Here is a 14,468-nt window from a genome sequence, read left to right on the forward strand (position 1 = left end):
TCACCGTTTTTTTCCCCGTTCCGCACCGAATCCCCCCCACCGCCAGACCCCCGCCCCAGGAACTGCGCGGAGCTCAGGCGGGTTTGGGATTTTTTTGGTTTGTTTTTTTTTTTCTCCCTTTATTCGGATTTTTTAGTTCATTAATGGGACGCGGAGCGGAGGCACTTCGGGGGGAACCCCCCCCCCCAAAAAAAAAAAAAAATCCGCCCCCGGCTCGTTAATGGATTAATTAGCCCCCCCCGAGCCGGGGGGTCGTTAAGGCACCGGGGCCGGGGGGGGGTTGGGAAAATTCCACTTTTCTTCATTTATTGCTGGGCCGCGTTTTTTGGCTTTTTTTAAATTTTTTTTTATCATTTTTTTCCTTTTTTTAAATTTTTTTTTTTTAGCTTTTTTAATTTTTTATTTTGTATTTTTAATTTTTTTTTAATTCCCCCCCCCTCTTTTTTTTTCCCCAATTTTTTTTTTTTTTTAATTTTTTTTCCCAATTTTTTTTTTGTTTTTTTTTGGTTTTTTTTTATACAATTAATACAATTCTGTAAAAATATTTACAACCTCGGCTCCCGGCGGAGCGGGAACGCGGCGGGGCCGCGGCTTCCTCCCCTTCCTCCTCCTCCTCTCCCGGGGAAATTCCCGAATAAAATTCCTGAGGTTTTCAGGGAATTTGGGATCAGCGGGGAAATCCCCTCGGGGAATTCCAGTGTTTGGCCCGGCCCTAAAAAAACCCAAAAAAACGAACAAACAAAAAAAAAACTAAAAAAAAGCACCCAAAAAACTCCAAAAAATTCCAAAAAAACCCTCAAAAAAACCCCCCCAAAAATAACGAAAAAAAGGAAAAAAAATTCTAAAAAAAACCCTCAAAACGATCCCCAAAAACCTCAATAAAATCCCCAAACTTCAAAAAAAAAACCAAACCAAAAAAACCCTAAAAAATCCCCCAAAAAAACCCACAGAAAACATAAAAAAACCTAAAAAAACCCTCAAAGAAACCCCCGCAAAAAACCCCCCAAAAATCCCAAAAAACTTCAAAAAACAAAAAAAACCACCTCAACCCCCCCAAACCCTCCTAAAAAACCTAAAAAAATCCCCAAAAAAACCCTCAAAAAAACCCCAAAAAAACCCGAAAAAAATCTCAAAAAAATCTCAATAAAATCTCAAAAAAATCTCAAAAAAATCTCAAAAAAATCTCAAAAAAACCTCAAAAAAACCCTCAAAAAAAACCCCCAAAAAACCCCCAAAAAAACCCCCAAAAACCCTGGAAAAAACCCTAAAAAACCCAAATAACCTCAAAAAAACCCAAAAACCCCCAAAAAACCCCAAGAAACCACCAAAAATTAACAAAAAAAAAAAAAAAAAAAAGGAAAAAAATAAATAAAAATAAAAACCCCCCAAAGCCGAGGCCTGGGAGGAGCCGGGGGCGGTTTTGGGGCAAAATCCCGGGAATTTTTCGGGAATTTTCCGGGAATTTTCCGGGAATTTTCCGGGAATTTTCCGGGAATTTGGGGAGGAGGAGGAGGGGGAGGAAGGCCCCGGCCCCTCCCCCCTCGGGAATTCTGACAAAGTGCAAAGTTCCCCCCCCGCCCCCACCCCAAAATTCGGTACCGGGAGACACCGGGAGAGACCGGGAGGGACCGGGAGGGATCGGGAGAGACACCGGGAGAGACCGGGAGAGACCGGGAGAGACACCGGGAAACACCGGGAGAGACCGGGAGAGACACCGGGAGAGACCGGGAGAGACCGGGAGAGACACCGGGAAACACCGGGAGAGACCGGGAGAGACACCGGGAGAGACCGGGAGTGACTGGGAGAGACCGGGAGAGACCGGGAGAGACACCGGGAGGGACCGGGAGACACCGGGAGGGACCGGGAGACACCGGGAAACACCGGGAGGGACCGGGAAACACCGGGAGAGACCGGGAGAGACCGGGAGAGACCGGGAGAGACCGGGAGAGACCGGGAGGGACCGGGAGGGACCGGGAAACACCGGGAGACACCAGGAGACACCGGGAGACACCGGGAGAGACACCGGGAGACACCGGGAGACACCGGGAGAGACCGGAAGAGACACCGGGAGGGACCGGGAGAGACACCGGGAGGGACCGGGAGAGACCGGGAGGGACCGGGAGAGACACCGGGAGAGACACCGGGAGAGACACCGGGAGACACCGGGAGACACCGGGAGAGACCGGAAGAGACACCGGGAGGGACCGGGAGAGACACCGGGAGGGACCGGGAGAGACCGGGAGAGACACCGGGAGAGACACCGGGAGAGACCGGGAGGGACCGGGAGAGACACCGGGAGACACCGGGAGACACCGGGAGAGACCGGGAGACACCGGGAGACACCGGGAGAGACCGGGAGAGACCGGGAGGGACCGGGAGAGACCGGGAGGGACCGGGAGAGACACCGGGAGAGACACCGGGAGAGACCGGGAGAGACCGGGAGGGATCGGGAGAGACACCGGGAGGGACCGGGAGTGACCGGGAGACACCGGGAGAGACCGGGAGACACCGGGAGGGACCGGAGCTGCCGGGACCTGCCCGGGAGATGTCCCCGCCGGGATCCGGGATCCAGGATTGGGATCTGGGATTGGGATCCGGGATCAGATCCAGGATCCGGGATCGGGATCCAGGATCGGGATCGGGATCGGGAATCAGATCTGGGATTTGGGATCCGGGATTGGGATCTGGGATTGGGATCCAGAGTCAGATCCGGGATTGGGATCCAGGACTGGGATCCGGGATCAGATCCGGGATTGGGATCTGGGATTGGGATCTGGGATGGGATCCGGGATTGGGATCCGAGATCAGCCCCGGGATTCGGGATCAGCTCCCGGATGGGATTCGGGATCAGCCCAGGGATCAGCCTCAGAATTCGGGATCAGCCCCGGGATTTGGGATCAGTGCCAGGATCTGGGATCAGGATCAGCCCCAGGACCTGGGATCAGCCCCGGGATTTGGGATCAGTGCCGGGATTTGGGATCAGTGCCAGGATTCAGGATCAGCCCCGGGATCTGGGGTCAAATGTCAAACCCCGGGATTCGGGATCAGCATCAGCCCCGGGATTCGGGATCAGGATCCGTCCCAGGATCTGGGATCAGTCCCGGGATTTGGGATCAGGGATCAGGATCAGCCCCAGGATTTGGGATCAGGATCCGTCCCAGGATCTGGGGTCAGCCCCGGGATCAGGATCAGCCCCGGGATTTGGGATCAGGATCCGTCCCAGGATCTGGGGTCAGCCCTGGGATCAGGATCAGTCCCGGGATTCGGGATCAGGGATCAGGATCAGTCCCGGGATTTGGGATCAGGGATCAGGATCAGCCCCGGGATCAGGGATCAGGATCAGCTCCGGGCTGGCTCTGTGTGTCTCTGGGTTGCCTTTCCCCCATTTTTTCCCGTTTTTTCCCGTTTTTCCCCCGTTTCTCCCGGTGCCGGGGGCGGTGGCCGGGCTGGATCCCGAGGATCCGGCGGATCCCGCGGTTAATCCAGCAGGGAGGGCTCGGCCGGGCGGATGATGGTCGGGCGGCTCGGGGCCGCCGGGGGCCTCCTGCGGGAACGGGGGCGCTGAGCGGGGGTCCCGGGGGTCCCAGTGGGTCCCCAGTGGATCCCAGTATGTCCCAGTATGTCCCAGTATGTCCCAGTGTAATCCCAGTGGATCCCCAGTGGGTCCCAGTATGTCCCAGTGTAATCCCAGTGGATCCCAGTGTGTCCCAGTGTAATCCCAGTGTATCCCAGTATGTCCCAGTGTAATCCCAGTGTAACCCCAGCAGATCCCAGTCCATCCCAGCGAATCCCAGCTCACCCCAGCACATCCCAGTGTACTCCCAGTGTAACCCCAGCGGATCCCAGCCCATCCTGGCAGATCCCAGTGTGACCCCAGCAGATCCCAGCAGATCCCAGCCCACCCCAGTGGATCCCAGTCTATCCCCAGCAGATCCCAGTGTAACCCCAGTGTATCCCAGTGTGACCCCAGCAGATCCCAGTCCACCCCAGTGTATCCCAGTCCATCCCCAGCAGAACCCAGTGTAACCCCAGCAGATCCCAGCCCACCCCAGCGGATCCCATCAGATCCCAGCACACCCCAGTGGATCCCAGTCTATCCCCAGCAGATCCCAGTGTAACCCCAGTGTATCCCAGTGTGACCCCAGCAGATCCCAGCAGATCCCAGCCCACCCCAACGAATCCCAGTCCATCCCCAGCAGATCCCAGCGTAACCCCAGCAGATCCCAGCCCACCCCAGCGGATCCCATCAGATCCCAGTGTAACCCCAGCAGATCCCAGCCCACCCCAGCAGATCCCAGTGTAACCCCAGCGGATCCCAGTCTATCCCCAGCAGATCCCAGTGTAACCCCAGTGTATCCCAGTGTGACCCCAGCAGATGCCAGTGGATCCCAGCCCACCCCAACGAATCCCAGCCCACCCCAGCGGATCCCATCAGATCCCAGCCCACCCCAGTGGATCCCAGTCCATCCCCGGCAGATCCCAGTGTAACCCCAGTGTATCCCAGTCCATCCCCAGCAGATCCCAGCCCACCCCAGCGAATCCCAGCCCACGCCATCAGACCCCATCGGATCCCATCGGATCCCATTGGATCCCACCCGCCCCAGTGTATCCCAGCCCACCCCAGCAGATCCCAGTGTAACCCCAGTGTATCCCAGTGTGACCCCAGCAGATCCCAGTGTAACCCCAGTGTATCCCAGTGTAACCCCAGCAGATCCCAGTGTATCCCAGCCCACCCCAGCGAATCCCAGTGTAACCCCAGTGTATCCCAGTGTAACCCCATCAGATCCCATCAGATCCCATCAGATCCCATCGGATCCCATCGGATCCCGCCCGCCCCGCCGCCGGTCTCACCGGGGCACGCCGGGCGGGATGCCGGGCGGGACGCGGGCGGGCCGGGCGGGGATCTGGGGCGGGGCGCCGAACGGCTCGGCGGCGGCGGCGGCGGCGAAGGGGCCGAGGCGGGACGGGATGGGCGGCGCGGCGAAGGCGGGCGGTGCCCCCCCGGGCAGCGGCGGCGGCCCCGGGGCCGGTGCCCGCAGCGACGGAGGGCGGCCCGGAGGAGGCAGCGCCGAGGGCGGCCGGCGCTGCGGCGGGGGGCTGCGGGCAGAGAGCGGTGAGGGGCGGGCACGGGGCGGGCACGGGGTGGGCATGGGGTGGGTATGGGGTGGGTATGGGGTGGGTATTGGGGTGGGTATGGGGTGGGTATGGGGTGGGTATGGGGTGGGTATGGGGCGGGTATGGGGTGGGTATGGGGTGGGTATTGGGGTGGGATTGGGTGGGATTGGGGTGGGCACGGGGTGGGTATTGGGGTAGAAATGGGGTGGGCATGGGGTGGGTATTGGGGTGGAAATGGGGTGGGCATTGGGTGGGTATGGGGCGGGTATGGGGTGGAAATGGGGTGGGTATGGGGCGGGCACGGGGCGGGCATGGGGCGGGTATGGGGTGGGTATTGGGGTGGGCATGGGGTGGGTATGGGGGGGGCATTGGGGTGGGTATTGGGGTGGGCATTGGGGTGGGTATTGGGGTGGGATTGGGTGGGATTGGGGTGGGCACAGGGTGGGCATTGGGTGGGTATGGGGTGGGTATGGGGTGGGATTGGGTGGGTATGGGGTGGGTATGGGGTGGGCATGGGGTGGGTATGGGGTGGAAATGGGGTGGGTATGGGGTGGGTATTGGGGTGGGATTGGGTGGGATTGGGTGGGATTGGGGTGGGCATTGGGTGGGTATTGGGGTGGGTATGGGGTGGGATCAGGGTGGGCATTGGGGTGGGCATTGGGTGAGTATTGGGATGGAAATGGGGTGGGTATTGGGGTGGGTATTGGGGTGGGTATTGGGGTGGGCATTGGGTGGGTATTGGGGTGGGTATGGGGTGGGATTGGGGTGGGTATTGGGTGGGTATTGGGGTGGGCACGGGGTGGGTATTGGGGTCGGTATTGGGGTGGGTATGGGGTGGGCATTGGGGTGGGCACGGGGTGGGTATGAAGTGGGCATGGGGTGGGTATGGGGTGGGTATTGGGGTGGGATTGGGTGGGATTGGGGTAGGTATTGGGTGGGCACGGGGCGGGCACGGGGCGGGCACGGGGCGGGCACGGGGCGGGCACGGGGCGGGCACAGGGTGGGTATGGGGTGGGCACGGGGTGGGTATTGGGGTGGGTATTGGGGTGGGCATGGGGTGGGTATTGGGGTGGGCATTGGAACGGAAATGGGGTGGGATCAGTCAGTGGGGTGGGCATGGGGTGGGCATGGGGTGGGTATGGGGTGGGTATGGGGTGGGTATTGGGGTGGGATTGGGGTGGGTATGGGGTGGGTATTGGGGTGGGATTGGGGTGGGCATGGGGTGGGTATTGGGGTGGGATTGGGGTGGGCATGGGGTGGGCACGGGGCGGGCACGGGGTGGGTATGGGGTGGGTATAGGGTGGGCACGGGGTGGGTATTGGGGTGGGATTGGGTGGGCATTGGGGTGGGCACAGGGTGGGATTGGTCAGTGGGACACCCCAAACCCCTCTGGGAACACCTCAAGCACCACATGGACCACCCCAAAGCCCAAAACCCCCCTCAAACCCCCCAAACCCCAAAAACCCCCAAAAACCCCCCAAACCCCCCCAAACCCCCTCTCAAACCCCCTCTCAAACCCCCAAACCCCCCAAAATTCCCCAAACCCCCTCTCAAACCCCCCCAAACCCCCCAAACCCCCTCCCCAACCCCCCCAAACTCCCTCTCAAACACCCCAAATCGCCTCTCAAACCCCCCAAACTCCCTCCCCAACCCCCCTAAACCCCCTCTCAAACCCCCCAAACTCCCTCTCAAACCCCCCAAACCCCCCAAAACCCTGCAGCGAACACCCCAAACACCCCCAAACCCCCCAAACCCCCTCTCAAACCCCCCAAACCCCCCTCAAATCCCCCCAAACCCCCTCCCCAACCCCCCCAAACCCCCTCTCAAACCCCCCAACCCCCCCAAACCCCCTCTCAAACCCCCCAAACCCCCCCAAACCCCCTCCCCAACCCCCCCAAACCCCCTCTCAAATCCCCCAAACCCCCCCCAACCCCCCCTCAAACCCCCCCAAACCCCCTCCCCAACCCCCCCAAACCCCCTCTCAAACCCCCCAAACCCCCCAAACTCCCTCTCCAACCCCCCAAACTCCCTCTCAAACCCCCCCAAACCCCCCAAACCCCCTCTCAAACCCCCCAAACCCCCCCAAACCCCCTCTCAAACCCCCCAAACCCCCTCCCCAACCCCTCCAAACCCCCCCCCCAACCCCCCCAAACCCCCTCTCAAACCCCCCAAACCCCCTCTCAAATCCCCCAAAGCCCCCCAAACCCCCTCTCAAACCCCCCAAACCCCCTCTCAAACCCCCCAAACCCCCCAAAACCCTGCAGCGAACACCCCAAACACCCCCAAACTCCCCCCAAACCCCCCTTCCCCACCTGTGGCCGGCGGCGGGCTGCAGCCAGGTGTCGTCCACGGGCGGGGGCACGGGCGTGGACACGGTGCTGGCGCCGATGTCGCCGATGACGGCCAGCGCCTCGCGCAGCGCGTGGAACGTGCGCAGCACCTCGTCGCGCCGCTGCGCCTGCTCGGCCGACTCCTCCATCAGGCTGCTCTGGTCGCCCGAGGAGTAGAGGAAAGCCAGGAGCTCCGAGTGGATGAAATCCTTGGTCTGGGGTGGGGGGAAAAAAAAAAAATTTGGGATTTATCCCCACGTGGAGATGAGGGTGGGATGGTTTGGTGGTGGTGGTGGTGGTGGTGGAGGGTGGGAGGGGTTTTTCCAGGAGGAGGGATGGAAAATTCCACCAAGAATTTTTTGTAAATCCGGTCGTGGCAATGCCCGCTCCATCTCCTTTCGACCGACTCTGTCCCCCTTCCCAAATCCCCAGCCCCCTTCCCAAATCCCCAGCCCCCTTCCCAAATCCCCAGCCCCTTTCCCAAATCCCCAGCCCCCTTCCCAAATCCCCAGCCCCTTTCCCAAATCCCCAGCCCCTTTCCCAGATCTCCGACCCCTTTCCCAGATTTCCGACCCCTTTCCCAAATCTCCAGCCCCTTTTCCATGTTCTCTATCCCCTTTCCCAAATTTCCATCCCCTTTCCCAAATCTCCAACCCCTTTTCCATGCCCTCCATCCCCTTTCCCAAATCTCCAACCCCTTTCCCAGATCTCCATCCTCCTTCCCAAATTTCCATCCCCTTTCCCAAATCTCCAACCCCTTTCCCAGATCCCCATCCTCTTTCCCAAATCTCCATCCACTTTCCCAAATCTCCAACCCCTTTTCCATGCTCTCCATCCCCTTTTCCAAATTTCCATCCTCTTTCCCAAATTTCCATCCTCTTTCCGAAATCTCCATCCCCTTTTCCAAATCTCCAACCCCTTTCCCAGATCTCCATTCTCTTTCCCAAATCTCCATCCACTTTCCGAAATCTCCATCCCCTTTTCCAAATTTCCATCCTCTTTCCCAAATCTCCATCCCCTTTTCCATGCTCTCCATCCCCTTTCCTGGATCTCCAACCCCTTTCCCAAATCTCCATCCCCTTTCCCAAATCTCCATCACCTTTCCCAAATTTCCAACCCCTTTCCCAAATCTCCAAACCCTTTTCCATGTCCTCCATCCCTTTTTCCCTTCTCCTCATCCCCTTTCCCAAAGCTCCATCCCTTTTCCAAGCCCTCCATCCCTTTTCCAAGCCCTCCATCCCTTTTCCATGCCCTCCATCCCCTTTCCCAAATTTCCATCCCTTTCCCATATTCTCCATCCCTTTCCCAAATTTCCATCCCTTTTCCATGCCCTCCATCCCCTTTCCCAAATTTCCATCCCTTTCCCATATTCTCCATCCCCTTTCCCAAATTTCCACCCCTTTTCCAAGCCCTCCATCCCTTTCTCATATTCTCCATTCCCTTTTCCAAGCCCTCCATCCCTTTCCCAAATTTCCATCCCTTTTCCAAGCCCTCCATCCCTTTTCCAAGCCCTCCATCCCCTTTCCCAAATTTCCACCCCTTTTCCATGCCCTCCATCCCTTTCCCAAATTTCCACCCCTTTTCCAAGCCCTCCATCCCCTTTCCCAAATTTCCATCCCTTTCCCATATTCTCCATCCCTTTCCCAAATCTCCATCCCTTTTCCATGCCCTCCATCCCTTTCCCATATTCTCCATCCCTTTTCCAAGCCCTCCATCCCCTTTCCCAAATTTCCATCCCTTTCCCATATTCTCCATCCCTTTCCCAAATTTCCATCCCTTTTCCATATTCTCCATCCCTTTCCCAAATTTCCACCCCTTTTCCAAGCCCTCCATCCCTTTCCCCCTCACATTATTGATCATGAGGTGCATGATGGTCTTTGGCATGAGGTCCCGGATGGATTTGTTGATGATCCCAACGTAGGAATCCACCAGGTTCCGGATGGTCTCCACCTGCCTCTCCAGCTGCGGATCCATGGAAAAGGTGTTTTCCTGGGCGCCCTCCTCGCTCTCCGTCTGCAGGAAAAGGGAAAATTTGGGAATGCTCAGAGCTGGGATCCCGCTGCTGCTCCAGCGCGGCGTTGCCGGATCAGTTCCTCCTGCCCCATCCCTTTTCCAGGTTCTCCATCCCTTTTTCCATGTTCTCCATCCCCTTTTCCAAATCTCCATCCCCTTTTCCAAATCTCCATCCCCTTTTCCAAATCTCCAACCCCTTTTCCATGTTCTCCATCCCCTTTTCCATGTTCTCATCCCCTTTCCCAAATCCCCATCCCCTTTTCCATGTTCTCCATCCCCTTTTCCAAATCTCCAGCCCCTTTTCCATGTTCTCCATCTCCTTTTCCATGTTCTCATCCCCTTTCCCAAATTTCCATCCCCTTTTCCATGTTCTCCATCTCCTTTTCCATGTTCTCCATCCCCTTTCCCAAATCTCCAGCCCCTTTTCCATGTTCTCATCCCCTTTCCCAAATTTCCATCCCCTTTTCCAGGTTCTCCATCCCCTTTCCCAAATCCCCATCCCCTTTTCCATGTTCTCCATCCCCTTTTCCAAATCTCCAGCCCCTTTTCCATGTTCTCCATCCCCTTTCCCAAATCCCCATCCCCTTTTCCATGTTCTCCATCCCCTTTCCCAAATCCCCATCCCCTTTTCCAGGTTCTCCATCCCCTTTCCCAAATCCCCATCCCCTTTTCCATGTTCTCCATCCCTTTTTCCATGTTCTCCATCCCCTTTCCCAAATCTCCAACCCCTTTTCCAAATCTCCAACCCCTTTTCCAGGTTCTCCAACCCCTTTTCCATGTTCTCCATCCCCTTTTCCATGTTCTCCATCCCCTTTTCCCCCTCCCCATCCCCCTTCCCCAGATTCCAGGGATCCATTCCCCATCCCCGTGGATTTGGGATGGGATTTGGGATTTGGGACGGGATTTGGGATCGATTTGGGATTTGGGACAGGATTCAGGACAGGATTCAGGATGGGATTCAGGATGGGATTTGGGATATGGGATGGGATTTGGGACGGGATTTGGAATTTGGGATGGGATTTGGGATTTGGGTCGGGATTCGGGATGGGATTTGGGATGGGATTTGGGACAGGATTTGGGATGGGATTTGGGATGGGATTTGGGATCGATTTGGGATTTGGGACAGGATTCAGGACAGGATTCAGGACGGGATTCAGGATGGGATTTGGGATTCGGGATGGGATTTGGGACAGGATTTGGGATCGATTGGGATTTGGGATGGAATTTGGGATGGATTTGGGTTGGGATTCAGGACAGGATTCGGGACAGGATTCGGGATTCAGGACAGGATTCGGGATGGGATTCAGGACAGGATTTGGAATCGATTTGGGATTTGGGATGGAATTTGGGATGGATTTGGGTCGGGATTCGGGATGGGATTCAGGACAGGATTTGGGATCGATTTGGGATTTGGGACGGGATTCAGGATGGGATTTGGGATTCGGGATGGGATTTGGGACAGGATTTGGGATCGATTTGGGATTTGGGATGGAATTTGGGATGGGATTTGGGTTGGGATTCAGGACAGGATTCGGGACAGGATTCGGGATTCAGGACAGGATTCGTGACGGGATTTGGGTCGGGATTTGGGATCGATTTGGGATTTGGGTCGGGATTCAGGACAGGATTCGTGATGGGATTTGGGTCGGGATTCAGGACAGGATTTGGGATCGATTTGGGATTTGGGATGGAATTTGGGATGGGATTTGGGTTGGGATTCAGGACAGGATTCGGGACAGGATTCGGGATTCAGGACAGGATTCGTGATGGGATTCGGGTCGGGATTTGGGATTTGGGATTCGGGATTCACCTGGTCCTTCTCGGGATAAACTCCGGCCCGCAGGAACGAGGCTTTCCAGCTGTCCACGTCCTCCTGGGAATCGCAGGCCAGCTCGATCTGCCGCAGATCCTTGTAGACATTCCTGCGGGAAAAACGGGATTTGGGATCCCGAATTCCCGCGGAATCCCGGATTCCTCCCCCCGTGGCCTCCAGGAGCTCCAAGGGAAAAATCCTGGAAAATCGGGAGAATTCCCAACCTCTGCTCCGTGTTGAAGATGGCGAAGATGTGCTTGGTGGACATGAATCCCTTCTCCACATCCCGGATTTTCAGATTATCCAGGGGCAGCATGAACTTCTTCTCCTTTTCCTGGGAATTGGGGACGGGAGGGAAGCGGGAATCAGCGCCCTCGAGGCCCAGGAGGGGGAAGGAACCGGGAATTCGGGAATTGCAGGGCCCAAAGTCCCGTTGGAAAAGGCTCATCCCGCGCCTTCCCCGGGAATCTGGGAATTTTTCCATCGGGAATCCCAGATTTTCCCCATTTTTCCCCCAGAAATCTCGGATTTTCCCTGTTTTTTCCCCCCAAAATCCCATGTTTTCCCCATTTTTTTCCCAAAATCCCACATATTCCCTGTTTTTCTGCCCGTAAATCCCATTTTCCCCCCAAAATCCCATATTTTCCCCGTTTTTCCCCCAAAATCCCAGATTTCCCCATTTTTTCCCCCGTAAATCCCATTTTTTCCCCTCAGAACCCCATATATCCCATTTTTCCCCCCAAAATCTCTTATTTTCCCTGTTTTCCCCCCAGAAATCTTGGATTTTCCCCGTTTTTTCCCCAAAATCCCAGATTTCCCTGTTTTTCCCCCCAAAACCCCAAATTTCCCGTTTTCCCCCCGTAAATCCCATTTTCCCCCCCAAAATCCCATATTCCCCCATTTTTCCCCCCGTAAATCCCATTTTTCCCCCCAAAACCCCATATTTTCCCCATTCCCCCCCAAAATCCCATATTTCCCGTTTCCCCTCATAAATCCCGTTTTTTCCCCAAAAAAATCACATATTTCCCCCGTTTTTCCACCAAAATCTCATATTTCCCCCCAAAACCCCGTGTTTTCCACATTTTCCCCATAAATCCCATTTTCCCCCCAAAATCCCAGATTATCCCCGTTTTTCCCCCCATAAATCCCTTTTTTTCCCCCAAAATCCCAGATTTCCCCCATTTTCCCCCCGTAAATCCTGTTTTTCCCCCCAAAACCCCATATTTTCCCCATTTCCCCCCCAAAATCCCATATTTCCCCATTTTTCCCCCCGTAAATCCCATTTTTCCCCCCCAAAATCCCATATTTTTCCCATTGTCCCCCTGTAAATCCCATTTTTCCCCCAAAACCCCATATTCCCCCCATTTTTCCCCCTGTAAATCCCATTTTTCTGCCCAAAAATCCCATTTTTCCCCCCAAAATCCCATATTTCCCCCATTTTTCCCCCCGTAAATCCCATTTTTCCCCCCAAAATCCCATATTTCCCCGTTTTCCCCCCAAAACCCTAGATTTTCCCCAAAATCCCCTATTTTTCCCATTTTCCCCCCGTAAATCCCATTTTTCCCCCAAAACCCCATATTCCCCCCATTTTTCCCCCTGTAAATCCCATTTTTCTGCCCAAAAATCCCATTTTCCCCCCCAAAATCCCATATTTCCCCCATTCCCCCCATAAATCCCATTTTTCCCCCCAAAATCCCATATTTCCCCCATTTTTCCCCCCGTAAATCCCATTTTTTCCCCCAAAATCCCATATTTCCCCGTTTTCCCCCCAAAACCCTAGATTTTCCCCAAAATCCCATATTTTCCCCGTTTTCCCCCCGTAAATCCCATTTTCCCCCCCAAAATCCCATATTTTTCCCATTGTCCCCCCGTAAATCCCATTTTTCCCCCAAAACCCCATATTCTCCCCATTTTTCCCCCTGTAAATCCCATTTTTCTGCCCAAAAATCCCTTTTTTTGCCCCCCAAATCCCATTTTTCTGCCCAAATTTTCCCATTTTTTCCCCCCCAAATCCCAAATTTCCCCCAAAATCCCAAATTTTCCCGGATTTTCCCGCCCGTACCTCCTCGTCCTTGTACCAGGAGAGCGACTCGGCCGTGAGCACGAACCAATATTCCTTGGAGCCGCCCTTCATGATGCTGATGTTGTTGATGGTCAACCAGCCCCGGCGGATCACCTGCGGGAATTCCCGGGAAAATCACCGGGAAAATCCCACGGAAATCCCCGGGAAAATCACCGGGAAAATCCCTGGGAAAATCACTGGGAAAATCCCTGGGATCCCACGGAAATCACGAGGAAAATCCCCGGATCCTGAAAAAAATCCCCGGGATCCCACGGAAATCACGAGGAAAATCCCTGGGATCCCAAAAAAAATCCCCGGGAAAATCCCCGGGATCCCACGGAAATCACCGGGAAAATCACCGAGAAAATCCCCAGGATCCCATGGAAATCACCGGGAAAATCACCGGGATCCCAAAAAAAATCCCCGGGAAAATCACCGGGATCCCACAGAAATCACCGGGAAAATCACCGGGAAAATCCCCAGGAAAATCCCCAGGAAAATCCCCGGGAAAATCACCGGGAAAATCCCCAGGAAAATCCCCGGGAAAATCCCCGGGAAAATCCCCAGGAAAATCCCCAGGAAAATCCCCGGGAAAATCCCCGGGAAAATCACCGGGAAAATCCCTGGGATCCCAAAAAAAATCACCGGGAAAATCACCGGGATCCCACAGAAATCCTCGGGAAAATCACCGGGATCCCACGGAAATCACCGGGAAAATCACCAGGAAAATCCCCGGGAAAATCCCTGGGAAAATCACCGAGAAAATCCCCAGGATCCCACGGAAATCACCAGGAAAATCCCCAGGATCCCACGGAAATCCCCGCGAAAATCACCGGGAAAATCACTGGGAAAATCCCTGGGAAAATCCCCGGGAAAATCACCGAGAAAATCCCCAGGATCCCATGGAAATCACCGGGAAAATCACCGGGATCCCAAAAAAAATCCCCGGGAAAATCACCGGGATCCCGAAAAAAATCCCCGGGAAAATCACCGGGATCCCACGGAAATCCTCGGGATCCCGAAAAAAATCCCCGGGAAAATCACCGGGATCCCAAGGGAAATCCCTGGGAAAATCATCAGGAAAATCCCCGGGAAAATCCCCAGGATCCCACGGAAATCCCCGGGAAAATCCCCG

General features: G+C 55.6%; 1 protein-coding gene across 4 annotated transcripts in view; it reads right to left on the bottom strand.

Moving 5' to 3' along the window:
• Positions 1 to 440: 440 nt before the first annotated feature.
• Positions 441 to 14,468, bottom strand: part of DNM2 (dynamin 2) — a 37,926-nt gene continuing 23,898 nt past the window's right edge. For all 4 annotated transcript variants that reach the window (XM_085563374.1, XM_077787749.2, XM_085563373.1 and 1 more), the window contains 7 exons: positions 13,334 to 13,447; positions 11,496 to 11,605; positions 11,269 to 11,380; positions 9,294 to 9,458; positions 7,428 to 7,660; positions 4,852 to 5,097; positions 441 to 3,544 (listed from right to left, as the gene is read on the bottom strand). In XM_085563374.1, coding sequence (XP_085419500.1) covers positions 3,478 to 3,544; positions 4,852 to 5,097; positions 7,428 to 7,660; positions 9,294 to 9,458; positions 11,269 to 11,380; positions 11,496 to 11,605; positions 13,334 to 13,447 — 1,047 coding nt within the window. In that variant the 3' untranslated portion in view covers positions 441 to 3,477. The remainder of the gene's footprint in view (positions 3,545 to 4,851; positions 5,098 to 7,427; positions 7,661 to 9,293; positions 9,459 to 11,268; positions 11,381 to 11,495; positions 11,606 to 13,333; positions 13,448 to 14,468) is intronic.

This window comes from Lonchura striata, chromosome 30 (assembly GCF_050655825.1).
Source record: "Lonchura striata isolate lonStrDom1 chromosome 30, ASM5065582v1, whole genome shotgun sequence".
In the NCBI taxonomy this organism is placed as follows: Eukaryota; Metazoa; Chordata; class Aves; order Passeriformes; family Estrildidae; genus Lonchura; species Lonchura striata.